We start from the raw sequence: 26,205 nt of genomic DNA on the forward strand, positions 1-26,205 counted from the left end.
TTATTAATACAGTCATTTTCCTACTGTCTCTGACTAAATAAGTAAGCAAACAGGCAGAGTTTTTGGATGCCTTTAACTAGTGGAGCTGGTTTTAGGGTATCTCCTGTTCCAGTCCATAGAGGTGGATGAATAGGCTGGGAACGTTACTGGAGGAAGAAGGAGGCAATTACCAGCTCAAAAGCAGTTTCTGCCAACCTCTGGTTTGGCCAGGGGTAAGGCTGAGGATCAGGGATATGGTAAAGTAGCTTAAAGCCATCTAGCCTGTCTCCACCCTGGGTCCACTGCAGTTCATCCAGATTCAAGGATCTGGCCCACAAGCTGCACAAAGAATAATAATAAAATCATGGAAACATTATCAAATGCTATTTATTAGCCATCACACATGATTATCGTGAAACTAAACCACAAGGTCATGAATTCAAAGGTAAGTAACTTCTAAATACTTCATGTCCTTCAGTACCTTCATTCTTTTTAAAGGATTATTCATTTCCCGCTGCAGTGAAGCTGCTCTTCCAGCAAGAAAGGTCTGGAAAGCAGTGGCTAACAAAGTGTCATACTTTTCAAGTAATGTCTTATCATCAGGAGGGTAAATTCGCCTAGCACAGGGAAAAAAGGAGAAGAGTTTAAGATAGAAGCTGAGCTATTTATCAGGCTAAGAACAAAAGTAATGTCACTAATACAGTCTCTTCTATAATGCATGTGTGTCCCATCTATAATAATTATATAATAACATACCATAAAACACAGACTCTGAACACTGCTCTCTAAATCTAATTTTAACTCAGTCAACACATCATGTTTAAACCAGCAAAAAGAAAACCATGCAGGTCATTCCAGAGGTACACCAAAACCCAGTTTTGCAGTGCTCAGAAATTTCAGTGGGTGTGAATGATGCATGCAGGTGTGAATGATTCATTAAATATTAACAAAATATCACATGTAAAATGTAGAGCCACAAAATAACTTGCATTAGCAATAAAAGGACACAAACCAGTGAAAATCTGAACAATTGCTTTGATTTCATGGGCAGGATGTAAATTAAAGATTGAATATGTACTGAACTGGAATGCTAAATCCTCCAAGCCTCCAAAAAAATAACAGGAAGAAATAGGCACTATAAGAAAGAAAAAGAATTCTGGTACACGGATATATAGAGTGACCCTGATTTCCATTAGAGCAGCAATGCCATTATTCTCTAAAATCACAGGTAAGAAGATTATGGCAGTATGAGAAGCAGGATTTGGTGATTTATTCATGTTCATCAAGCAAGAATGGGCTTTGAAGAACACCACTCAATCCATCTGTCACAAATGCCTGAAACGCAGCCAGAAATTATGAAGATGGAACACTTAATTTCTAATGAATTGTAAGGAGTAATCCATAAATTAATTTTGCCTGCAGTGTGCAAAGCATAGACATTGTTTATATAGTGCCGGTATTATGTGACTTTTATGTATTTGCGAGTCCTTTCTGAACTTTTTACAAAGTTCTTTCTCCTTCTTCCTTTTCAGACTTTTTCTCCTTGGAAAGTTATCTATCATGAGGACTTTGTTGCAATGAAAATGGGATGGTTATAATATCATTAGACTCGGGGCAGTTCTAGAGCAAAATGAGGATGGTTTTGCTGAAGGAGCTCTAATTGAGGCTCAGCCAACGTGTTTTAATGGTGTGGATTCTACTGCAGAAAAAGTGCCACAGAACAGTACTTTAAGGGAAGGATAATACTTTTGATATAGGTAGAAGTAGACTGCGACTGAAAGCCATTTCAAAGTCATATATGTCCTTTCCAATTCCTCTGGAATTCCCAAAATCTGGAAAGCACAGCTCCTCCTTGGGCTGCCCAGAGTCCTGCTGGAGCCAGCTGTGCTTGCAGACAGACAGCAACTGAGCCAACTGCTGAGCTGACACCCACAGACTGAACCCAAGCCTGCTGAGGTTCACTGAGGCTTCTCTGGATTTTTGCTCAGAGTGCAATATTAATCCATGCAGCAATACTAGCACCCAAAATGTCCATGATTCTAGGTCCCTGCCTGACAGAAGTTAGTCCTGCTTTGCGAAGGAATCTCACATGGAGAAAATACTGCATAACACTCCGATAAAGCTCCTCTGCATCTCTGGCCAAGATTACTTTTCTTCTCAGGATCTACTGATTCTTCAGCCTTTTCTCTAGCCCATGGTAATAAGAAAATACAAAGCTGTTCTGCCCTTTTACAGGAGCACATTCCTCATGAAGTGACACTTCACTTTTTCCTGAGAAAAAAATATTGTTGTGTTTTTATTGAATGACATTAACCCAAAAGCTCAATAAGGAGAACATGTGGCTCATTTTCAGTCAAGAACTGAATAAACAACCCAAAACGTGATCATTTAATATGGGAGATTTTAAAGTTAGCGAAAAAGAAAATTGTGTTAAAGCACCACGGTGTTTCTCTAAATGATATGAAAATAACCACTTCATTTTACATTTAGGGGGTTTTTTTACATACTAGTTCACCTCCATCAAGAAAGGATGTAATTAAAACTGGGAAAGTTACAAAGACAGACTTTTTGAAAGCAAAATGTTAAGTCATCAAAAATGAAAATTTCACACAAACATCTATCTGTTTAAATGAGAACTTTTCTGGGAATTACAGAACATCTGCTCAAAAAAAGCAGTGATGAAGAACAGCAATAAAGGCATTCTGACTAATTCAGAATAAAATATGTAAACTCAGATCTCCCACGTTCTGGATGAATATTATAAAGAGTGGGCAAATATTCCCATCATCTCTTCCATACTCTGCTCCCTTTCAACAAATATTCATAGGCCTTGCTTTCCCTTCTCACTGAAGCACAAATCAAGAAATAATAATAAAAACATCATTAAACAAAATTTTTGTTTTCTGGCCAATGCCTATTGTAACTGACAAGATAAAGCTCTTGTTGAACATATTTTACCAAGGAATCTGAAGGTACTTATGTACAAATATAGTATTTCAAATATCACTCTATTAAAAATGGTGGATGCACCAATAAATTTTCTGAATTTTTGGCAAGCCTCTGAGATACAAATCAGACTTGATTTCTTTACAGGGGAATAATCATACCCCTATATTGCCCTCCCTAATCCCCAGTGAGATAAGAATGATCATATGTGATTACAGGACAGGTCCATAACAACAGTCATGCTCCTTGGCACACTGACTGTGAATAATCATGTCTTTCAAACAAATGTCTTGCACAAATACTAGGGTGACTGATGTCATATAAATTCCTAAGTGCATATAAAAAATTAGAATCAAGAAAAGAACTACCTGGATAAAAACCTACCTGATGAAGATGTATATATTTTCTATAAATGCCTAAACATTTTTAGCAGAAAATTGTCATCTACCACAAATACTTATTTCCATTATTCCTGATGAATGCATTGAATACTTCCTACTAATACAGTCAAAAATATGCACCTGTAGTTCCCCATGTGTCTATTTTCGTGCTCCTCTTTGGAAATCTGTTTACGTACTTGTGCAAGTCTTTCCTTCTACAAATCAAGAAAATAAGACAATTAAAACAAAGAGACCATAAACCACGGGCAAGAAACGGCACTTTTTTCCCCTTCCTACCAGCTCTTCTTTTCTCCTCTCCAGCGTGTGGCGCTGCTTCTCCCAGTCTGAGGAGCCTGGCAACAGTTTTCTCATTGACCCTTGACCATAGAGTCTTTTTTGAGCCTCAGCCTTCTGCTGAGCTAAATTTCTCCTTTTATCACTTGTCCTGAAACACAGATGATATTAAGAAATGTCAGTCCAATGCAGCTAAGATGCACTTTCATATCAAGTGTATCATCTGTATTTTCCAATCAGTCATGTGTGGTTTATTACATAAAATTAGAATTGAAACACTCACTAAGTTGGGAGTTTATTTAGCATTAACTTTCATGGCTACAAAATTCTTTAAGGGTACTGTATAAACTCTCTGTTATACTTTAATGTACAGACATGGTTGCTTCTATTTTCCTGAAGTGTAGCTTTTTTCCAACATATCCCAGCTACAAACTTTTCCTGTAGAGGGTATGGCTTTTGACTGTATATGACACTATCACCATGCCCACGACTGCACACACATCCCAACTTTGAGACCCCTTTCAAAAATAATTTTTTTTAAAAGTACAAAAATTACTATTACTATTTTTTATTACTATTACTATTTTTTTTGCAAGCACATATGCAAGAAGAAAAATTAAATTTGGGTTATTTCTATAGCAAAACTGACAGCAAGGGAAACATTTTTACATTTTGAAAACATGAAGGTGAAAAAACAGTCTTCATTTCCTCCCTGTCCAATTCAAGTTTTAAAAAAGAAAAAATTTTAAAAAATCAAAGCAAACAACAATCCAGACTGAAGAGAAAAGGACAAGTTACCGTATGTTGAGAAGTTGTAATGCATTCAGCAGAACACCTTTTTTTACATCATAGTCTATTTTTTGATCTGTTCCAAAGCTTGGGGCACGATTAATCTGAAAAAAATAAGATATAGAATAGTCAGGAATGTTCAGGTTCATGGGGAACACACCTGTTGTAACAGGCTTTGGAGAAATGACTCTTTCAGATATAGCAGAGATTTACAGAACACGTGTGGAGAAGCTCTTTTCCATTTGTATTTTTTAAAAAATAAGAGTATTGAGTATCACAGCTACTGGGAACCAGGAGCTGTACCTTTCAGTCACCAAGTTATCCAGCCACTTACAATGAACACCATTCAAGTACTGGCACTGTGAATCCAGTCTGATCTACTTGCACTTGCTGCAACCAGAAAATTTACCACACAAAGTGCTGTTAAACACATTATAACACATGATATGACATGCTGTGCTGTGGTGGTCTAGCACAGGAAGAGTTAAACTCTTTCCTAGTTCCCAGCCTGAAAGCAACTTTAAATACTGCTCTAAAAAGTAACAACTATACAAGAACAAAAGGAGCCTTTAATTCAAGGTCTGCTCAAGCATATTTAAATAACTTTTCAGATACACTTGACAGCAACACCTAGAGATCTATGTTATTAAATCAGTACATAGTGTGAAAACAAAAAATAGTTAGATGTCTCAGTAACAAAAAGTTTATAAGCTAAGTACAAGAAAAGAGATTAAAAATGTTACCATAAGTATAGAGAAACAAGGAAATGCAACTGGGAATCAACAAGACTAAATCACACTCTTAACAGCCAGGAATCTCAACCAGCCACCCTACAACCCTACCAAGCTGTGGAGTCCCTTCCATTTTCAGAAAGCTTTGAGAATAAATAATTTACTCTAGGAATCCTTTCCAGGATGGCATAAAAATGAATATTTGAGCAACGGGTGCTAGTGAGAGGCAGGAATCTCACCTTGATTGTGAATGAGCAGTGCTGGTTCCAGGAGGGACAGACACAAAAGGGCTTCAGCAGTGAATGCTAACACCTTGTGCCCCGTGCAAATCACAAGTGGGATAGTTTGTATGTCCAAAGCAGAGGGAAAAAGCGGTTAATTAATATGTTGTTTTAACACTCTAAGTACATCTTAGAGCCTGTGCAGCTGTGGGACAGGACTGTGCTGCTGGTGAGCCACCAGCTGCCCTGTTCTGGGTCCCAGCTGCCCTGTCACTTATGCCCATAGCCAACAGGTGCCTTTCAGCTTTGGAATCAGCTTGTTGGCTGGTTTTGCAGACAGGCTGGCAAACTGAGCAGTGAGAACTGATGTTGAAACAAAAAAACATGAAAATTCGGCAGAAATAGTGAAAAGATTTATACATATTGTTTTTTGGAAGACTTTCATCCAAATATCTAATTTTTTAACCTCTTTAGACTGACCCGTTCCTCTCCTATCACATCACAAAGGCTGATTTTTTTCTACACTGTTACAGTACAAACATTAACTTACATCCCTTTTTTCTTTTCAAGTGCCAATGAAATGTGATGAGATACATCAGAAATGTATTTCCACATAGTAGTACAAGGAATGCAAATACCATCACTCTCTATATTCAGCTGTTTGATATCTGCATATAATTTTACTTATGTAAGGAGCTAAATATTCACTGGAATAAAGTGTCTTGTTTTATCAATTGTGGTCATGGATGAAAAGCTTGAGAAGTTTTATGCAAAAACTGTATGTTAAGGCAATTGATTTTCCCTTAAATTATCTGTCAAAAGAAAGTACTGTCCCTTATCTGTCATGTGGTTATCCCTTATTTCCAGACAAGAAATATGATTGCTGACTAATCTGTAAGGCAGTAGTACAGTAATCTTGATAACATACTAGTGATATGCCACAAGAGGTACTCCTAATAACTGGTTACCAAACCATGTGCATCTGTCAGCTGAGAGACTCTCATGTAGAGTTCAGTGACCCATGAACTGGGACATACTCAATTAGGTTGTGTTAATGTAACACCAGTAATTTTATCAGGAAGGCACATCTTGAAGGTTGTTGACAAGAACAGGATCGTATGAGGGACTGCAGAAGTACAAGCAAATGATGATAGTGAAGGCCTTGAAAATCCAGAGGCTCAGATACACACAGGGCACAGTGGCCAAACTGCGTTCACTGCAGGAATGCAGCCTTGTACACTGGATAACACGGGGTCTGGGGATGACAAAGAGAGCACAAGAAGTGATCCCAGGAAACGTGAAAGACTTGTGGTAAAACTTAAACACAATGTGGAATTGCTGGCCAGTGAATGAACAGCCAGCAAGTGGACATGGGCAGCAAATGAATAAAAATAACCCTAAAGTGAAGCTAAGAGCAAACAGGAAGAAAGCTTCATCATCACAACAGTATGTTCTTGCTGGTGAAGAACCCAAGACACTGAAAACTTCCTATAACCACCTGCCCCTCTCTTTTTGGAGAAGTAGACCTCTCCTGCCCCATGTTGGCCTTTGGACCTCCAGGGACATAGGCAGGGCAAGTGTAACATGAGAGATTGGAGTCGATGCTGGAAAGCTTGTGTATGTGAACTTCAACTACTTCATTAATAGGAATTAGCAACAATTGGTGGGTCTAAGATGTTCACATTCATGGGCTGTTAACAAAGTTTTAAATAGATTTTGCTAGTTCAGTTACACTAAATAATACACTTCTGAATGTGTGTATAAGGCCTCTGTTGACCACATAAATCACAAGAGAAGTTGGGTACCCTGCACTTAAGGCAGTTACTAAAATATATGTGATCTTTTTCTCCGATGATCACAACTGGATATAATGAGGTTGAACAAGGTTGGAGTCCATCCAAGAACCTCAAGTGTATGATTTTCCCTCTCACATAAAATAAGCAAGCTTGGAAATTTGGTCAAAAGGAGTAAAACTGGATTTTATGGGAACTGAAAGGAGATCTAGATCTAGGTAGCTGTTGCTACTCAGAAAGGATGGAGGCTGCTGAGACTGCACAAATGCTTGCCAGAAACATTTGGTGCCACAAGATGGCAATCCTGCATTTCCCAGAGCCCTCACTCCGGTAGAAGGTTCCGGAAGTTCAGTAGCATCAAGGAGCAGGAGAGCTACAACGCATCAAGGCAATATGAACAAAAGTCAACTCAGGGAAGCAGAGTCATTATAATATGTTGCACAATTATTTCTTGTAATAGTTTATTAAGCTATCTTTATAACAGAAAAGCTACATGAGGCGTGGAAACATGAAACTAGATTTATCATCCTAATGCTATTTTGGCAATTTTCCCATAACACTGGGAACATTCAGGAACTTGTGATTAGTACTTGTTACCACTGTTAGAAAGAATGATTCACTCCCCTAAGGGGGTTTTGGCCAGACTGGAATGGTGGAAAGAGATTAAGAGTGGAAATCTGGTGAAGAAGCCAGAACTGTTTTAGAAAAAAAAAAATTATCTATATATGTGCACTTGTATACACATGGAATATATATATTATGTATAGTGTATTTATATACTTTGAATATTTGATCTTTACTACACTACATGTAGCATACATACAGTGTGCATACATATAAGTACTCTGTTGTGAGTGCTGCAAAAAACATGAACAAGCACAGTAAAAAATAGTAGGCAAATACAGAAACCAAGTAAGTTTCAAAGTTTGAAATTTCTGTTAGTTTAGTTAAATGTCTGGCAAAGTACTTAGACTTTTGTATGAACAAAAAAATTAGTAACCAGGCATACAACTCCAAGCCCTGAAGTATTCTCCAGCAACTCAAAGTACCAAAGCAGCATTTACTCCTTTATGAGTTCTCTCTCTCATAAACCAGAAGTCTGGGATAGTATGATTCTCCTCAGAGACCCATTATCATAAGTGGTGAATCAAGCCCCCCAGAATCTCCATACCTCATGCAAACATGAGAGGACATAGAGGTGTGTCCTTCAGAATGGATTTACTACACAGGCTGCCTCACCATCTCTCACAGAAGAGCTCTACCAGCTTTTGCTACAAGGCTGGATGCAATGTTACATGGACCAGCTTTAATCCATCAGTAACTCCATCCAGTTATATGCAAGCCACAGGCAATCTATAGATGGTAATCTGGAAGTGTAGCACTAAATCAAAGGGACAGCAGGCTTCACTGGACAAAAACAGAAGATGTCAATGGAGTACAGACTAAGTTCATGTCATGTGCTGCTTTTGGCGAGAACATCAAAGCCACCAAATATGCCTATGTCTGCACGGCAACAGTGGAGGAATTTTATTTTTCTAATTAAAATTATGATGAACCCCTGAGAGAAATAAGAATGACAAAACAATTGTTGGCAGTATTAATGGCCTAAGAATGAGGTTATAATTCGATAAGTTAATTGTGTACATTTTGCTCATCAGTAGCCAAACCATATTCATGATTTACTGTCAATAGACAGATTTTTAATACATTTTGCTGTTTTCCTCCAGCAGCATAGCCTCCCAATCAGTTAATAAAATGATATAAGACAATCTGAAAAAGACAAGTGAGCTTCATCTATATGTCATTAATAGTGCAATTAAAGAGACACAACAAACAAACTTCGAACATTCCTGTTTGAAAATGTGTGTGAGCACCACTTGAGCTTAACTGTACCACTACCAAACGTATCAGAGGAGAAATGTTTCTTCCAGTCCATTTATGCCAATTGCTTGCAGTATTTCATGTATACTGAATTAGTTTCCTCTATTTATGGGAGTGTTTTTAAAAAGCATAGGAGAGAAAAAGAACACATATCCCCAAAAGGGAGCAGATTAAGAGTGTACATTGACAAAAGTTGCCAGAGCTGTATTACACAGCCATGCTTCTGAAGGAAATCCATGTAGCACCCAGCTGCCATAATCAGTGTCCTCCAGCTACAGTAACAACTACATTAACACCACAATTCCCATTACAACTTTCAGAAACATCTGAAATGCAACAGCTGTCCAGGAAAACAATTACTTTTACCTGAGTATCCAAAAATCACTGCAAGGTAGTGTTTCCATAGGGGTGCTGCAGAAAAAGCACCATTTATGTACTCAACAACAGCACCTCCTGCAACGCACCGATTTTCTCTGCCGGTTTTCTTACACAGATATGGACTCAGCCGGGGCTCAGTTACCTTTACTCCTAAAAATTTCCTTTCCATCTGTATGAAGAGGTTTACCTCTAGGAGCCATGGTTTTAGTTTTCTGTCCAGCAGAATATCAAACCCCAGGACTTCAAAGCAGACGCTGTCACTGCCTGGTGCCTGCCCGGGCCTGCACATGCGATAAGCGTGAAGAACGTGCGGCTCTGCAACGATGAGAGTCTTCACTACCAGCTCCTGCAGGGATGGGTTACAAAAAACTCATCAGGACAGAAGACACCACTACGTACCGAATTACTGTGTTTCATACTTGACTATTTTCAATTTCATTTACATATCTACTAAAAAAATTAAAATACCAAACAAATAGTCTATAATAAATAAACTATTTCCATAGAGGAAAACATATAATTTTATATAGTTCTAGACTATATTGTTATACTTTGCGTGGTACATATGAACTTGGAGAAAAATAATAAGTTAAATAATAAAAGCATATGGGGAACATAGTACAGCATGGCCAATCTTCACCCATTTCATTTTGCAATATAGTTTTCAGCAAGTATTCTCAGAATCATACATACAGCTCTAAGCTCTAGCAGTCTTAGGCCTATTCCTCACCTAAAGACACCTGTAATGCAACCACTTTAGTGGTGCTGGTCAAAGTCCACAGATATATACAATACTGACTACAATACTGTAAATATTCACACATAAAATTCACTTTATACTCTAGAAAAGTCTCCAAGAATTTAAATGGGATGGTTCCTTTGTATCATATGACTTATGTGAACCACTGTTTTAAAGGACTTTTGATCCTCAGAAAAACGTTAACATTAAATTTGTAATCTGACTCTGAAGTTAGTCTTTTAAAATACATAATAATCATTTCTAATATGTCCTTTGCGGCGTGCAGTGCTGAGAATTTGGGTTAATAAAGTTTCAGAAATCATTCTGTATTGCAGTAAAACAGAAGCAATTAATTTTCTAAGAACACACAAAATAAATAAAAGCGCATTAGTTTGTCTTACTGAAATATCACTCCAGAATTTGGAGACATCAAGATTATTTGTTTCTAGAAACTCAGTAAACCATTTTATGGAGCGTTTGCTTCCTTTGTCTTCTGTTTCATCCCGTTCAAAGTGCTCATTATGTTTGTTGACAGAGTAGTTAGTCAGATGCATATACAATTGACTCTAAAAAAAAGGGAAAAAGGATATTAAAAAAAAAACTTAAATACAACTCCAGAATAGTCAATTCAAAATAATGAAAATTTTAAAAGTACATTAAATCAATAATGACATAGCCAAACAGTTCATATTTGTAAATACACTATATGTGGATTTAGTGTTTCCATTTCTTGGAGATTTATACTGAATGCTGAATGTTCTAACCCTCTTCCAGCAAAACCTGGGCTCATATTTAAGCCAGCTGCAGTCCACTGATCTGCCACTCAACATCTGGTTAGATAATATAATATATCTGCCATTTTTACAAGTCTACTGTATGTAAACAACTAGCTAAAAATGTGAAAAGCAATTATGATAACTTACAGAATGATTACATTCCACAAGAAGCAAACAATAAAGATGGTATTTTGAAGTGCTACTTTAAAAGTGCTAAAAAACACTCTGGCATCTGTTTCATAGACAATCCCACATTTCAGTTTTCACTGTAGCTTATTTATGAGAAATGTTCTCATTATAGTGATACTTTAAAATATCTTTTACATATAAACTCATCTGCCATGTTGATATCTGCCAAAATTGCTCATTTTTAACTGGCTGGTAGCCATACATCAGAGGGAGGTAAATTTCAACACATACACAACATAAATGAGTGAGTACTACAGTTACTTTAAGGAGCAAAATGTCACCAGCATTAGATTCATGGTATCAGTTGAATTTAAAAAAAACATTCCCTTTGCAAGGCCAATTTATAAATCATGATCTGTAGATTTACATTATGTCCCAGTGCAGATATTAATTTAGCTTTCCACTTACAGTACCACGAGGGCTGTCCTCATCACAGCTCTCTGTCATGTTTGATTACATACAGGAGAGTAGTTGATATTCTAAGTTGACCATAAGCTTTCTGTTCCATTTCCTCTTTGATAGCTAACACAAGCCTTCTGCTGTCATTTATCTCACTATACTTCCTTATGTTTAAAAAAACCTTCATGAAATTTACCAAACAACTCAATTTAACTGCAAACTAGTTAAAAATATATTGTAGTAGCACTAGAAGTAATGAATTTCTCCCATGGCTTCTAATTACTCCTTTGAGAATCATTCTGAAATCTATTGGTTTTCAGTCATCATAACTGTAATCTTTAAATGAAATTCAAATTATTTCAGACAAAAGTAATTATTTTTCAGACTACAAAAAAAATGAAAGTGTTTTGTTAAATATGTGAACTAATAGTCTGAAGTTATTTGGAACAATGTCACTATGGAACAATGTCACCCAGAGAACAATGTCATTAGAGACAGGCCAGGTTATTTCATACAATAGACAAACCAGAGCATGAGCAGTTGTGAGAACACAGAAACAACTGCCTGTTCCATTTATCCTCTCAGAGCATATTTCAGTGCTGCTAATGCCGAGATTAGTAGCAAAACAAAAATATTAAAAGCAAGCTATTCCAAATATAGTACTGGAACCCTTCCAAATACAGCATTTGTACTGGGCTACAAATTATACCTGCATTTTTCAAAGATGCACCAAGACACAGTCACAATTTTAAGTTGCAAGTAGGGAGAAAGGCTCTACATGTGTTGCCTGCTACATAATTACACTGAAGTAGCTCTAAAAGTATATGTTATGGAGAAAGAAATATACAATGGAGTACAGAGTGAGGTATAAGAAATCAAATCTCCCAGTGCTTCAAATCTACTTCTTTCTTACACATCTGCATTTTAGTCTGTGCCAGAAGAGAAGGGTTACACCCCTCAACAGGCCAAGATGCTATCCAGTGAACAAGGGGATGAAAGTGTCCAAAACCTTTAGCATGTTCCTCACCATTTCTTGTTTTTCCCCAAGTTCACAGGCAGCCCTACTGATCACCCTAAAGCTGCCAGGTCTGTCCTGTCCGTGCTGCAGCGGGCACTGACCAAGAGCAGCAGATCCCTCAGTTCAGGGGCTGCAGTGACCCCTCCCACACTGCTCCCTTCTGCTGCTGCTCCCCTCTGTTCTGAAACCTGCAGGACCCTCAGCACAGGCTCTACACTTCAGGGACATTAAACAACGATCTGGCAGGAGATAAACCTTATTACCACCTCCCACCCCAGCCCAGACTGAGTCTCACATGAACATAAAAGCAAAGTGACTGTTCTTGGAGTGAGTTGATTTACTTTATTTTTTCTGGGTTGAATGTCAATAATTGATATCTTTTGCTTTCTTGTAGAAAACATTTAAATATGTACATATGTAGCATACATACATGCAGTCATACAAAATTTTTACATATAAGCAATAATATGGCCATGTTTGTGATTTTGAAAAGCATGAGTTAAGTACTTTCATTTTAATTTTTTCTCTTTGATGATAATGCAGAAGTTCATCCAGATGAGCATCAAATTAAATCTCACACCCCAATTTATTTTATCTTACCTTCTCCAAACCCTATACAGGTAGAAGTCCATATGCATAAGCAATAAATTGGAATGAACTCCAACTTACCAAATTTGAGTCACTGGGGGGGTGATACTTTTCCGTGCCCATTCTCACCAGTCCATCATGATATAAAAATACTTTTAATGGATCACAGGAGGTTACAAGAATATACACACGTAAATCAAACTTGTAGCCTTCCATAAGAAATGGTTTGTCAAGATATTCCTGAACAATTAAGTGATCCTGAGCTTGTAACTTTTCTCCATTTCTTATTAAAGAGATCCTGGTAAAAATAAAAGTTATTTTAAAAATGTGGAACTCGAACATTACTCTATGAAATACATTTCCATGGTCACTCAGCCAGGTAATCAGCTAAAGTCTACCCAGAGAAAGAGACTTACATATCTAGTTTTTAGGGTAGAGAAAAAGTCCCATTCCCTTACATGGCTTTTGCTTTCCTGTCCTTTATGGTTCTTCACTGGATGAAAACAGGCAATGAGCCATTTCAAAATAACTTTCTGCTTGCTTTGATTCAACAATTTGTAGTAATGGGTTTGCTCTGCACTTAGAAATTGTTTGGCAGAACGACCAGTCTCCAGCTCTGTGATTATTCCCCCTGCAGCTCTAAAAATAGACTTCCAGTCTTTGTCACAACTTCTGCACGAGGTACAGGCTGCAAAGAACTTTCAGTGCTAACCTGACATACTGATGATGTTTGCAAAGCAGGACACTGATCTGCATGGCTAAGAATGGCATAGATTAAGCTTGGTATTTCTGTATTTCCAGTTTCCCCATATCAGAATGAAAAAAGGTTTATATATGAATTATGAACTCCCAGTTCCTAACTACATAGACTTTTAAATAACTGTAAAAGCTAATATTTTCAGTATACAGTTATTAACCTCAAATTCCCAGAACTTTGCTACCTTAATCTTATTCTGTATTATTTAAGATACATTTCAGAGTTTTGGTGCTGAATATTCCTATCACACTGAAGTACCTTCCAGGCATTTCTCTGAACTATGCTGGTACCTTTCCCTTCACCTTATCTTTGTCCTTATGAAGAGGACTGAAAAAAGAGGAAATAGAGAATTTCAGGGGCCTTACTTTTCTAGTAATTCTGATATATTTTGAATAACTAAGAGCTTTACTATATTGTATAGTCCAAATTGATATTAAAAGCAATGAAAGCTACAACTGAAATATCTAGAAACAAGAACTAATAATACAATTGCAATATTTATCTCATTAGATTTTTACTATGCAGCCCTGTTACAGACAAAACTGTTTCAATTCAGCTTCAGGTCGTGGTCTCTTCAGGGGTGTCCCTCTTCAAGCATGGGTGTCACCTCCTCCCAAGAGTGCACCTCCAGCCACATCCCCAAGAGCATTTCCTCTTCTCTCCTATACCTTGCAGCTGCTGCTCTCAAACACATTTCTGCTCCTCTGCCTGGCTGTGATTTGGGAATGCAGTGGGGTGTCTGGGCTGGTCTCAGAGCTGGGAAACATCCTGACATCCTCCCACACGACACCCCCACAGCCTCCAGCCACCAGAACCCTCCCCTTTATGCCCAGTGTGGTCTCACCCCATCAGTCTAAAAGCAGCAGATAAATTCATAGTAAAATTATCATGAACTTAATAATTATTTGAGCTTATTTGAGGCTTGTGAAGCCTTCACCTTATACATGGACCTTCATGCAACTTGAAATACAATATTCTTACTAATACACAGCTTCTGTTAATGTTATTAGCACTGGATTTCACGTTTGATGGGTGAGAAGACTGAAGTTAACTCACAACTTACCCATGTCCCATTGCACCATTAGCTGGTTTGACTATGAAAGTTTTCTGTCTACGTTTCTTCTTCAGTTCTTTTACATAGTTCTGAAACTGTGTGTATTCTGCAGGGAAGATCCACGTCCGAGGAATAAAACTGTACTCCTGAGGCTGACTCTTGATCATTCTGTAAAAAAAAAGTTGAATTGAGTTAAAATCTTCTGACTACTTTGATGTTTCAATCCTCAGGATTAAAAAGCATTTATGACAATGTGACAATGGAACTTTTTCAACAAAATTCTGTACCATGAAATCAAACTTCTGCATTTCTTTAAGCATAGTTTGAGCTCTGTAACATATTCATATGCATGTGCATATGTTATATTCAAACACAGACTATCTTGTGCATTTTTGCTTATTATCAAATGTGCTTATTATGTTACTGGCATCCATCTCATTCTTGGCATCCATTTGACTCCTGTTACAATTTTTGGCCAGTTACTCAGATGATTTCCTGCTATTCCTATTCTTTGAAATATTTTAGAAATATGGATATTTTTTGGAGGAAGGGGCAGAGAGATATTTGGCAAGTATTTTAATTTTCATACTGTTATGAGGATCAACACACACAAAGAAGAGGATAGGGGATATTTGGAGTTTCTTCGTGGGTGCAAAAAGTACTAATAACAGGCGTCAAGATAAGTGTAAAAGAGGCAATATCATTTCCATTTTTCATTTCTACTATGAGCCTACATAATAATCCTGATGCAGTATAAGATACTTTTTCTTTAAGTGGCTTAAATACTAATGGAAAAACCAGAGCTGTCAGCCACATCTGTAAGGCTAGGACTGTAGCCAAGCCCTACTGGCATAATAGATATGCTGTCACCAAACTGCGTAGCCAACTCCCCAGCAAATACTCTGCAGAATCTACAATAGCTGTAGTATAGTCCTGATGAGGTTCAGTGCTTTCACAGCTTCATCATAACTATTATTTTTAGAAATCTGATTTAATGAAAACCACTAAATATTCAGGAAAACTTTTAAAAAACATAAGTAGATATTATAATTCCTGATTCATGCATATTGTTAAACTACTCTCCATCTGCTCTATATTTACAAGTGTTATTACTTTGCCAACTGAGTAGCTTATCTAGGCAGAAATTGTCTTATTTTTAGGCAAAAAGCAATTTCTGTGTTAGTTTAAATCCCTCTCCAGATTATTTATCATATGCATCCTGTTACATGTTAGAGACTTGCCATTTAACTTACTCAAGGGTTTCGATACACACACTCCCTACTCAATGAACATAGCTTCAAAGTATTCCAGATATATTCACAGTATTTTGTGACTGCAGGTACATCAGTCCTATATGCCTTTTCCTTTTGATGCATAACTGGGTAGATTACAAACACTTAATAATATGAAGTGGAATACGTCGGCATTGTTTACAAGTTCTGGGGCTCACTAAAACTTCCAACAAAAGAATTCAGCTCTGTTCTTTCCTCGCTTGGCCCTATTCAGAAAGGGCTTAGGAACATAATCAAGTAGCTTGTGGAATCAAGGCCTATTCCACTACAGTAGCCCTATTTTTCAGCACATCTGCTGTCCACTGCTGTGGGTGACCACTTTTTCACTGTGCTGCTCTATTCTTTAGCCTTCACAGTCCTTACCAGGAGGTCTGAGAATTAAACACCAAATTATTGTTCTTCTGAGTGCTATTTTAGCTCACAGATGTGGTCAGACTGTGCTCTTGATCTCAGAACACTTTCTGTTCAGCAGAGTCCAAGGTATTGAACAAAACACAGTTTACTAAAGACGTGATTTGTCAGCCCAACAACGCAGGTTCCACTGCCCAGGTTTCAAAATCCTCCGGCTTTTCAAGTATGAAAGGAGGTTAGTAGGTAGGGATGGATGAGAATGATTCTTGGCTCATGATCAGTTCATGAACCTTTTAAATATAAATAACAGAGGAGCTGCAAAAAACCACCATCTCACAGATGGATCCATTCATCCTGTGCACCTTCTCCCCCATTTACTGTATTCATTCTCTAAGCACACTTATCCTTCACATGAGGAGCTCTCATCTAAGAGTGCATTCAAAAATGGTCTCTTAAGATCTAGTTGGCCCTACAATGGCACTTCTATTACTATTATTTTTTTCTTTCTTGTGTTCTGATTATCACCCTTGAAAATGTTGTTCATGCCTGCTTTTGTTCTCCACTACATTCCTCTTTCTACCTGTTCCATTACTCCACGTTCACTTTCTTTGCTGGGTTGTCTTCATTCATATTACACATGCTACATATTACACTGCCCCCTTCCACTCTTTTGCATGTGAAAACCACGTTGTCCTATGATCCAGACCCCGGATATTAGCTGCAAAAGGAATTCCTGAAGTGCCTTTCCTCCTGAATAGTATTTGCCTATAGTCAGGTAGATTTGCTCTTTCACTCCATTCCCAATAACTTGCATAAAATGGAAGGGTGAGATCACTATAACATCAAATGTAGAAGTAAAAGAAAAAAAGACTCTACTCCCCACCAATTCTCAAGAAAAGTTCATGAACTGTCAATGATAGCAATAGTAGAGTCAGTAATGGGAATAGAAAAGATGGCATGCAGCAGAAAAGCAAGAGAACAGAATTAGTGTTTCTGCACAATCCTGTTTAAATCAATTTTAAGACAGAACAAAAGCTGTAGGGGAAAAAATCCTGCACTCTACAGGAAAGAGCCTGCTCAACCATGTATCCCAACTGACTTGTGATTTCACAAGCAGTCTCAGGGCATATAATTTTGATTTTTATAAATTTTGAATACTAAGCATTGAGTTGTGAGGCCAGTAGTGAGAAAAAAACAGACTGATTAAAACCCTCCTGCCTGTATGGATACTAAGTGAAGTCACCACACAGATGTTTGACCCAGAGTTATCAGAGGAATTATTTCTGTCCTATCTATATGTGCAATCTCAGCACTGAGTAACTTTAAACTGTTTCCAACTTGGAATTCAGTAGCTTGAGAGAGGTATAATCAGACTGTATTTGAAAGAATGTGTACACAATAACAAGAGCCTTTTGTCCATTTAACTAATTTTTTAAATCATAGAACTGCAGCAATATGTGGGGATAGCACTGTGTACAAAGCTGCCCAGCTGACAGTGAAAAGTGCTTGTGAAGTGCTACTGAGCCATGGGAGCTCTGGTCCACATGGAGGACATGCAGACACCACAGCAATGCACAGAATATTCACATGCATTCCACATATTGTGTGTTCTAGTTACACAACACAAAAGGGAAGAGAAAGAAACTGAGAGAGAAAAAGGAGATAGCACATTAATTACATTAATATGAAAACAAATTCTCTTCTGGTAACAGTAAATGCAGTGTAAGTAATGTTGGGAGCCAGAAGATTAATTCTATTAATAACTGCTCTTCAAACTAACTTAGATTAGAATAACCAAAATACTGACACATATTTATCCCCAAAGTTTTCCTTATTTTCAGGCTGTCAAACCATTATTTAGTATTGTTTTCTTACAGGTCTTGCTCACAGATTCCCAGTGAGGATAATTCCTCAGAAGCCAGTTACTCCACTATAGTGAGAACGTGTAATTAGACAAATGAGCCTCACTGACTTACTTTTTATATAAACAATAAGATGCTTCACCTTTGGTCATCTGGTCCAACCTCCCTGCTCAAGCAGGGCTATCCTAGAGCATATTGTACAGGATTCCAGATTCACTACCCATCCACATACTAGTTACTTTTCTGTTCTACCACTATAGGATATATAGCTGGGTGTATTATGGATTAAGTTTATTGTACAATAATGCAAGGCTCACCTACATTCTTCAATGTGTAGACAGAGAACTGAACCCACATCATTTTCCATTGAAGTCAATTGGAGAGATACAGTAGCCCACTCCAATACTACAGATCCAGGACCAAAGCAAAAGTTATTAAAGAACTTTGGAAATTATTCTTGGTCCTCTCACAGTTTCTTAGTAAAAATGAACTAACTTTACAAGCAAGAGTTCCACATTGTATTGCATTAAATACTATAGCTGGAAAACTTAATATTAAAAGAAATATTACTTAGTCATGTTTCTTGCCAGAAAATCCTTTCTGCATATCTCTCCCATTCCTGGAAAATGGTTGATTCTCTGAGGAAGTAGAAAAAAAAGAAAGCTGGTTGATACTTTCTAGTTTTTCTGGTATACCTGATACAATCATTTAAAACATTCAACTGCATGCTCAGACAAAAATAATTAGTATTCAATCTAAATTATTTAAGATAATATCTTACATTACACTACATATTCTTAGCAATAGTAAAGATACTGTAAGTTGTATTCTCCTCCATCAACACAAGTGCCTATTGATTTCATTTCATACATGAGACTATCGTACCCTTATTCACCAAGCTGTCTAGGAACAAAGAATGCTATCACAAACTAACGGTAAAGAAACCAAATTATTTATTCACAGAAACTGTGGAGAGAGCTCGGGTTGTTAACCTACTGCTTAAAAGCTTAGGAGATACTATACATGAAGTTTTGCATCTTCTTTCAAACTCTGATATTCACAACACCCCCAACTGGCAGACAAAACGTGAAAGAACACCCCAAATATTTAAACACCAGATTCCAAGTGGTATGAACAAATAACTCTGGGAAAGAGAATAGGATTTTAAGATATGCAGTGGTACAGCCTCATTGAGCCTGGCTGGTTGTGTTTTGTGGGGGTTTCTTTGCCCTCCACACCAGTGAAACAGAGCACTGACACCTTACTGAATATTTCAGAGTGAAGCAGTTTCCTGAAACATGTCACAAATCTGAACTACCAAAAATCTCCTCACCTGATAGTTCCGCAGCTCAGCAATCTTCTCTTGCTGCACAGCACAATCACTCCAGATAAGATTGGCTGTTTCATCTTCATCAGGTGTTTTCTTAAATCCCATTTCTTTTATTACTATACGTACTACGGAGAAATCACAAACATAGGGACTATTTTGAAACTGTAAAATAGATTAATTTTCAAAATTTAAAAAACCAAGATTTCAAGCACTTCCAATATACAACCCTTTGTCTGAGAACAATGTTAGCATGCAAGCTATTTATCTTGCAATATCAGCCTATTGCAAACCTGCCATTAAAATGTTACAGCACCTTGCACTGAGGCAGGAGTCAGAGCACAACCACTATGGGAACTGAAAGAAGCCTCAGCATATTCCCCAGTCATCTGGCAAAAGTCCACTCGTACAGCAGTCAGACTTAATCATGGTTATGACATAAGTTAATTTTAAAACAGTGATGCCTATAAGTGTCAGTGCAGACTGGGACAAGAATGCCTCCTTAGTCCAGCTGCAGTAGTTTCAAAAGCAAATGCATGCATTATTTTAATTTTAAAAAAAAGAAAAAGAAAAAAAAGAAAAAAGACTGATTATGTGCCATACATAACTCTGATTGTAGGAAACAAGATTCTAGCACCAAGCATGAAAATACAAAACATTAGCAGATTTTATTGAAAAGCCTCTGTGTTATAATTAGAGTATTTAAATTTACACTGTTCATGTTTCAAGGCTTTAAGGAGACTTCCAAACACATATATAACACCCCATATATAGAGGGCTCTTCCCCAGCCTTCTTGATTACTTAAGTTTTTACCTTTCAAGGCCCTTCCCTGAGTAACAAATGGGGATTAACAGATGCACAGTGCTCAAAGCTATGAATTCAATGTTACAAGAAAACTCCAGGTTTCTTACAAAATACACTCCTTTGGAAATGTCTCACTGTCAGCTTGATGCAAAGTCTGTTAATTCACTCCATTACTTAGTAATTCGCTCACATCAATGGCTATTAGGATGAAAACAAAATATGTAGCTTCCTACCAATTTCATATTTTGTGCCAGCGATGTTTGCAGTGATGGATCCATTGTTCTTCTTCTTTCTGACTTTTCTTTTAGTTGTGCCTTGATAGGGTAGTTCTGAACTCAAAGTCAGAGGATCAGTTCCACGGTTATCTTTGAAAAATAATGTTGCAACTATCAACATTTTTATATCTCAAATAACATACACAAATGAACTAAAACTAAAGAAAATTGTACTTCATCACAATTTAGAGGTACAACTATACTGAATAATTAATAGGTTATATTAAAAATTCAAGACTGTCATACCTCCCTCATTAGAAAAGGACGGCATTATAACCTAGGACAGTGCAGAAGTAGAGTTCAAATTCTGCTCCAAGTTCTTAGAAAATGGTGAAACTGTCAAACTCAAATTACTTAAAACTCCAGTCATGCCATTTCAGTCTCTGGTTGTAGCAAAAATTAGTTCTGGAATGGATAGATATCTGCGTTAAAAAAATGTAAGAGAGACTTTGTTATAGAGAAATCCTGAAAAAATAAACAGCAGAAAACTAAATATGGAAACACTTTTAATAACAAGTATAAAGAGTTGCTTATTTTGAAAGATTGATCAAGTTATTGTACATACAAAAATTTGTTCATTACAATTCAATTGTTTTCTTTCTGGGAAAAATAATTTGCATATTAATTTTCAAAATGAAATTATATTACCTTATCTTCCGATTTTCATTTGGGTATGGGAGATTTTGGACATGCAAATAAGTAACACTGAATTCAATCAATACTGCCAATTTCTATCTCCACAAAGCTCAGTGAATGGGTTGAAATATCAGGAAAAAACTCAGGAATAAAGCACTTCTAAACACACTGCTACATGACTTCGGGCATGCAGCGCTGTTATACCAAAGTCTGCAAGGAAACAAACACTGTCTTTGGCAGGCTGCCTCAAAACAATCTACGAGTGTTCAAAACATATACAATATGTCACTGATTTTTCAATGCTTTAATTTCTTTTCTGCGTTTATATGTGTAGCCTAAGTTCCTTACACTAGCTTTAGATTATTGCTGCTTTTAGTGGTTGCAAAACTTATTTAAAAGAGCACAAGGAATTTCTTCTGCTATAAATAGCAGAAAATTACAGGAAAGTCAAATTCGGCCATGACTTATGATTGGTCATAATATTGGATAAGATGTGCATTAACAAAATTACCAAAACATTACTTATAAATCTTCACTTTTAATTTGTGCCTGTCTGTGTGTGTATACACATGACAGAGAGAGAAGAGATGCAAGTATGTTCTGGACAAGTCACACACTTGGTAAGAAAACATAAAACCAGATATTTTGAGCTGTAAGATCTTACTTCCTTTCAAGACAGACATTTACCCTTGGCAGTCCATTAACACAAAAGGATAAAAAGAACAGATTACGGTTCTATTATGACTGCCAGAAATGTACCAGGAGCCAAAATCTGCTTTGTAACAAGATGACCAAATATCCCTCATGTCCACTTAGTGGACCATGTGCATTTACCCACAAAGTAAGAACGGGGGATGTTTTATACACAATGTCAGACAGCACAGCAGTAACACCCAGCCATTTTGAAGTTTTAATGTTTTGGATGACATTATCCAAGAAGGTGGCCTGAAAGTCCTCCAGCCTGCTGGCATACTAAAATTAGACACAGAGATGGGAAAGCAAAGCATTCATCCTCCTTAAAACCACTGTGAAGGAAAGGCAGTGCTGGGCACAGTGAGTCACTGGATATTGCATGCTATCTGTCTCTCAAGCTAAGAATACCATCAGAGTACAAGACACGCTGAGTTCCTGGGAATAATACTGAAGTACGTCTGTTAGCCAATTAAGGACTCCCATGCACGAACTCAAATGCCTGCCAGTTGTTTCTTTGCTGTACTGACTAAAAACTTTAAACAAATTTGGAAGAATGCTAGGAGGACTAACATTTCACTGTGAGAAACACCAGCCCTTTACTAATGCAGCATGATTAACAAGCTATGATATGCTAATAAAAAGCAAGCACCTCATAGAGCTTTCATTCAGCTTACAGTCAAAGAAAACTATCTGCCTAAGGTTACTATAACACACTGTATTCTGAAGGCTCTGAACTGCACCACATTGTTGAATTACTGCTTTTCTTTACATAGAAACTATTCTATTCTTTTAAGAAGAATACTCTCTAGTATATAAATAGAATGTACCAACACTCAGGGTCTGTGACTTTCAACCAGTCAACTTTTTAGCACATACATGAGCTGAAAGTAAAGATTTATGGTCACCTTTAGAGTATTCTATGGACAATTTGTAGTTCAGCCATATGGAAAACGAAGCAATGGGACTGTACTCTGTATTAAACCTTACTCTAGGATTTTCACTTTTCACAAGCACTGTCCCATACTAATAATGTTAAACTGTATTCTGCCTTAAACTTTCATATAATAATTCAAAATTGTTTTACAACTGCTTCACTTCTCTTCAGTAGCCCATCTCCAAACAACCATTTAACCGAATACCAAAACACCAGCAGTTCTAAACCAGTAGTTTTCAAAAATATTTACATAGGATACAGTCCTTTTCTTTGTCCCTTTCCAAAGGGCAAATACAAGTCCAATGAAATGGGACAGTTTCAGCTTTTCTTCCCACCATGTCAAGTGACAGATGAGAGACACTGCACCCCATCTGGGGGGATACACTACCCAAAGCACTTCCCGGGAATCGTACACTAAGCCATGGGAGCAGCAGACTTGTCCCTGTTTAGACCTCCATGCTTTCTATGTCCCCAGCAGCACAGTAGTGGGAAATTCCAATTCTGCAGCAAGAAAACCTAATACCAGCCTTCTGAGGAAGCTGCAATCTTTTACAGCTGCAGTAAACTGCAACTGTTCCTCAAACTCCCCTTTAGATGAGCAGTTCTCTAACTGGAGGAACGGGTCACTTGGAAGGGAGGAAGACATCTCTGAGAGCAGTAGATGAAGGGCTGCTGCTGAGGGGGGAGAGCTGGAAGGACAGGGGCCCACTCTGACAGAGCACTGCAATGCAACATTGCAGGGCACAGGCCCTGGCAGCCACAAGCTCCTACACATCTTTCTCACTCTCTTTTTGAATTCTATACAGCAGAAATCACTCCAGAGTTACTTCGTCCTCTGACCCAGGTCCTCCCCAGGCACCTGTTCTTGGGTAACACCTCTTGATTTGTTATTATTGTCCAGCCCTACTCCTAGGTCAGAGCACAGCTGAAGGAAAAGACTTGGAGCACACACTCTGTGGGGAGCCTCTGCCACCTGATGGAATTGGCAGTTACAAGGCACAGCTCAGAGCAGGACTCACCTGCATCATGCACAGTAAGAGCAGCAGCACTGTCAGGTTATGATTACATCGAATTCTGAGTCAGTTCTTACAGCTGTGACAAGTTTTTACTTATAAAATAAGCACAACCCATAACCCGTTTTCAGCTACAGCAATGTAGAGGCATATCTCACTAGTAGTCTACCTGAAAGGCTTGTTTCTAAGAGATTGCTTTTAATAATATAGAAGAAAATGTTCTATTTTCACACTGGGACTTATGGAACAAGTCAGCTGTCAGAAATCTCTGAATTCACACTCAGAGAGAAAAGGATTGCAGTTCCTGCTGCATATCCCATTTCTCTGCTGAAATCCTGATACACATAAATTGGTGAAGGTTTGTTGCTCAACCACACAGATTCAAGGGTAGCTGAACAAAAATGGTTAATCTATAAATGGAGAAAGATTTGTGAAGAAGAAACGAATGCATCTTCCTCAGGTTAGCACATTCTTATATAAACAACCACTTTGACTAAAAGTGCTCTACAGGGAAAAAAAAGATGAGATGTTATCTTTACAGTTGCCTGGCAAAGGTGTAAGAGTGCCAGGAGGAGAGATACATTGCACACAATCCTGTCCTAGAAAGCGACAGAAGAAAAAAAAGAAAAAAGAAAAGAAAAAAGGATCTTTCTTCCTCCAGGGACAGGAGAAGCAGGATACTCTTGTTGGGGAGGGAAATGATGCACACAGACAGAGACCAAAGCAGATGCCTGAGTCCATCTAAGGGAACAGTCTGAGCAAGATACAAAGGTGCCTCAGTAAAGAGCACAGGACAGTGGGAAGAAGTGGTTTCATAGTTAATGGAATGATCCCTGTTTCCTTGATAACAAGTTGTAACATATTACAGAAAATTAAAAACTAAGAGTATTTTGTGCTGTTACACAAAGTGTAAGGAAACATAAGTTAGGAAATTGCCTGGAAAAAATTCCTCGATTATCTACAAGTACTTTTTAACAAACCCCTCTTATTTCCTGTTATTTGCACCAGACTCCTCACGAGTAACCTCTGCCTTTCACACTCCTTCTCTTTACATCTTGATGCAGTAGGGAGCTGAAAAGATGATTTTTAATCTCTAAATAGGAATTGCAGGCCATTAGACCCCAGGTTTTTGTTTTGTTTTTGCCAAAAAGTAAGCATCGCAGAAAAAGGTTAATTAAATCAGGTCAAAAAAGAGAATGGAGAGTAAAATTCAAACTGAAACTAAAGGAGTGCAACTTGAGAATCTATTCCAAAGAAGTCAATGAGATTCTTCAACCTAACTTGGATCATACCAGTAACTATGAAACTACTACTGTGTACCCTAACAAAAAGATACCGGATTGCACATTTAAAATGGATTTAGTCTAATAGATTTAACCATTAAGAATGGTACAATCACCTACTATCAAATACTCCATGTTCCAAAACAGAGACAACACTCTGTCATTCAATGTGCTGTTTTTAATGTGAACTTCTTCCTTCCTTCTAAGCTATTGTGACACTACTGGTGGCCAGTTTAAAAGGCTCCATGGACTAAGCATGTGCTTAACTTTACACACATGATCTGAAAACATGACTTCAGACCTTAAGCCATGGTACATATGACAAGACCTCTCAAAGACAACTAACATTTCTCAAGTATCTTCCTATTTACCTAGGTGAAATACTACAAAAAATAGATTGCCAGGAGGTTTTTCTTAATTCCCTGCATTATTTGGGTACAGATAAATAATCACTCATCAACAGTGGAATATTTTACAATAGATTTTAAAACCAGCAGACTGCTTTCCTCTGAACCCATTAGTACAATTTACCCAGTGCTGTCACAAGTGGCTGTAAATGCAGTGGCTGGAAAGAAATCCTCAAAGCTCCTGACATAAGGAGCTTTCATTGTGAGATGGAGACGCACTGAAGACACAGTTACAGAACTTGGCAGGTGACCATAGGTGGGAAAGACAACATCACAGTGCTGCAATCCCCACTCTGCAACTAGCTGGAAAATCAAAATAACAAAAATTTCACAGAAACATGAAAAAGAAAGAAGTGAAAATAGTCTTCAGAGCATTGACCTAGTAAACATCTGAGTTCTGGTTTTTTTCACTCTA

At 37.6% G+C, this 26,205-nt stretch overlaps 1 protein-coding gene across 8 annotated transcripts in view; it reads right to left on the reverse strand.

Moving 5' to 3' along the window:
* TTLL7 (tubulin tyrosine ligase like 7) overlaps nt 1-26,205 on the reverse strand; it is a 62,355-nt gene that overhangs the window by 23,387 nt on the left and 12,763 nt on the right. For 5 of the 8 annotated variants that reach the window (XM_017824936.1, XM_017824942.1, XM_017824937.1 and 2 more), the window contains 12 exons: nt 21,071-21,246; nt 20,783-20,914; nt 19,751-19,872; nt 18,988-19,055; nt 14,922-15,080; nt 13,183-13,399; nt 10,533-10,697; nt 9,580-9,738; nt 4,398-4,492; nt 3,603-3,750; nt 3,447-3,520; nt 461-596 (listed from right to left, as the gene is read on the reverse strand). In XM_017824936.1, the coding sequence (XP_017680425.1) occupies nt 461-596; nt 3,447-3,520; nt 3,603-3,750; nt 4,398-4,492; nt 9,580-9,738; nt 10,533-10,697; nt 13,183-13,399; nt 14,922-15,080; nt 18,988-19,055; nt 19,751-19,872; nt 20,783-20,914; nt 21,071-21,095 (1,500 nt within the window). In that variant the 5' untranslated portion in view covers nt 21,096-21,246. The remainder of the gene's footprint in view (nt 1-460; nt 597-3,446; nt 3,521-3,602; nt 3,751-4,397; nt 4,493-9,579; nt 9,739-10,532; nt 10,698-13,182; nt 13,400-14,921; nt 15,081-18,987; nt 19,056-19,750; nt 19,873-20,782; nt 20,915-21,070; nt 21,247-26,205) is intronic. The other 3 variants (XM_017824938.1, XM_017824940.1, XM_017824941.1) reach the window with 1 other exon arrangement.

Source organism: Lepidothrix coronata, unplaced genomic scaffold (genome assembly GCF_001604755.1).
Source record: "Lepidothrix coronata isolate B3197 unplaced genomic scaffold, Lepidothrix_coronata-1.0 Scaffold114, whole genome shotgun sequence".
Lineage (NCBI taxonomy): Eukaryota > Metazoa > Chordata > Aves > Passeriformes > Pipridae > Lepidothrix > Lepidothrix coronata.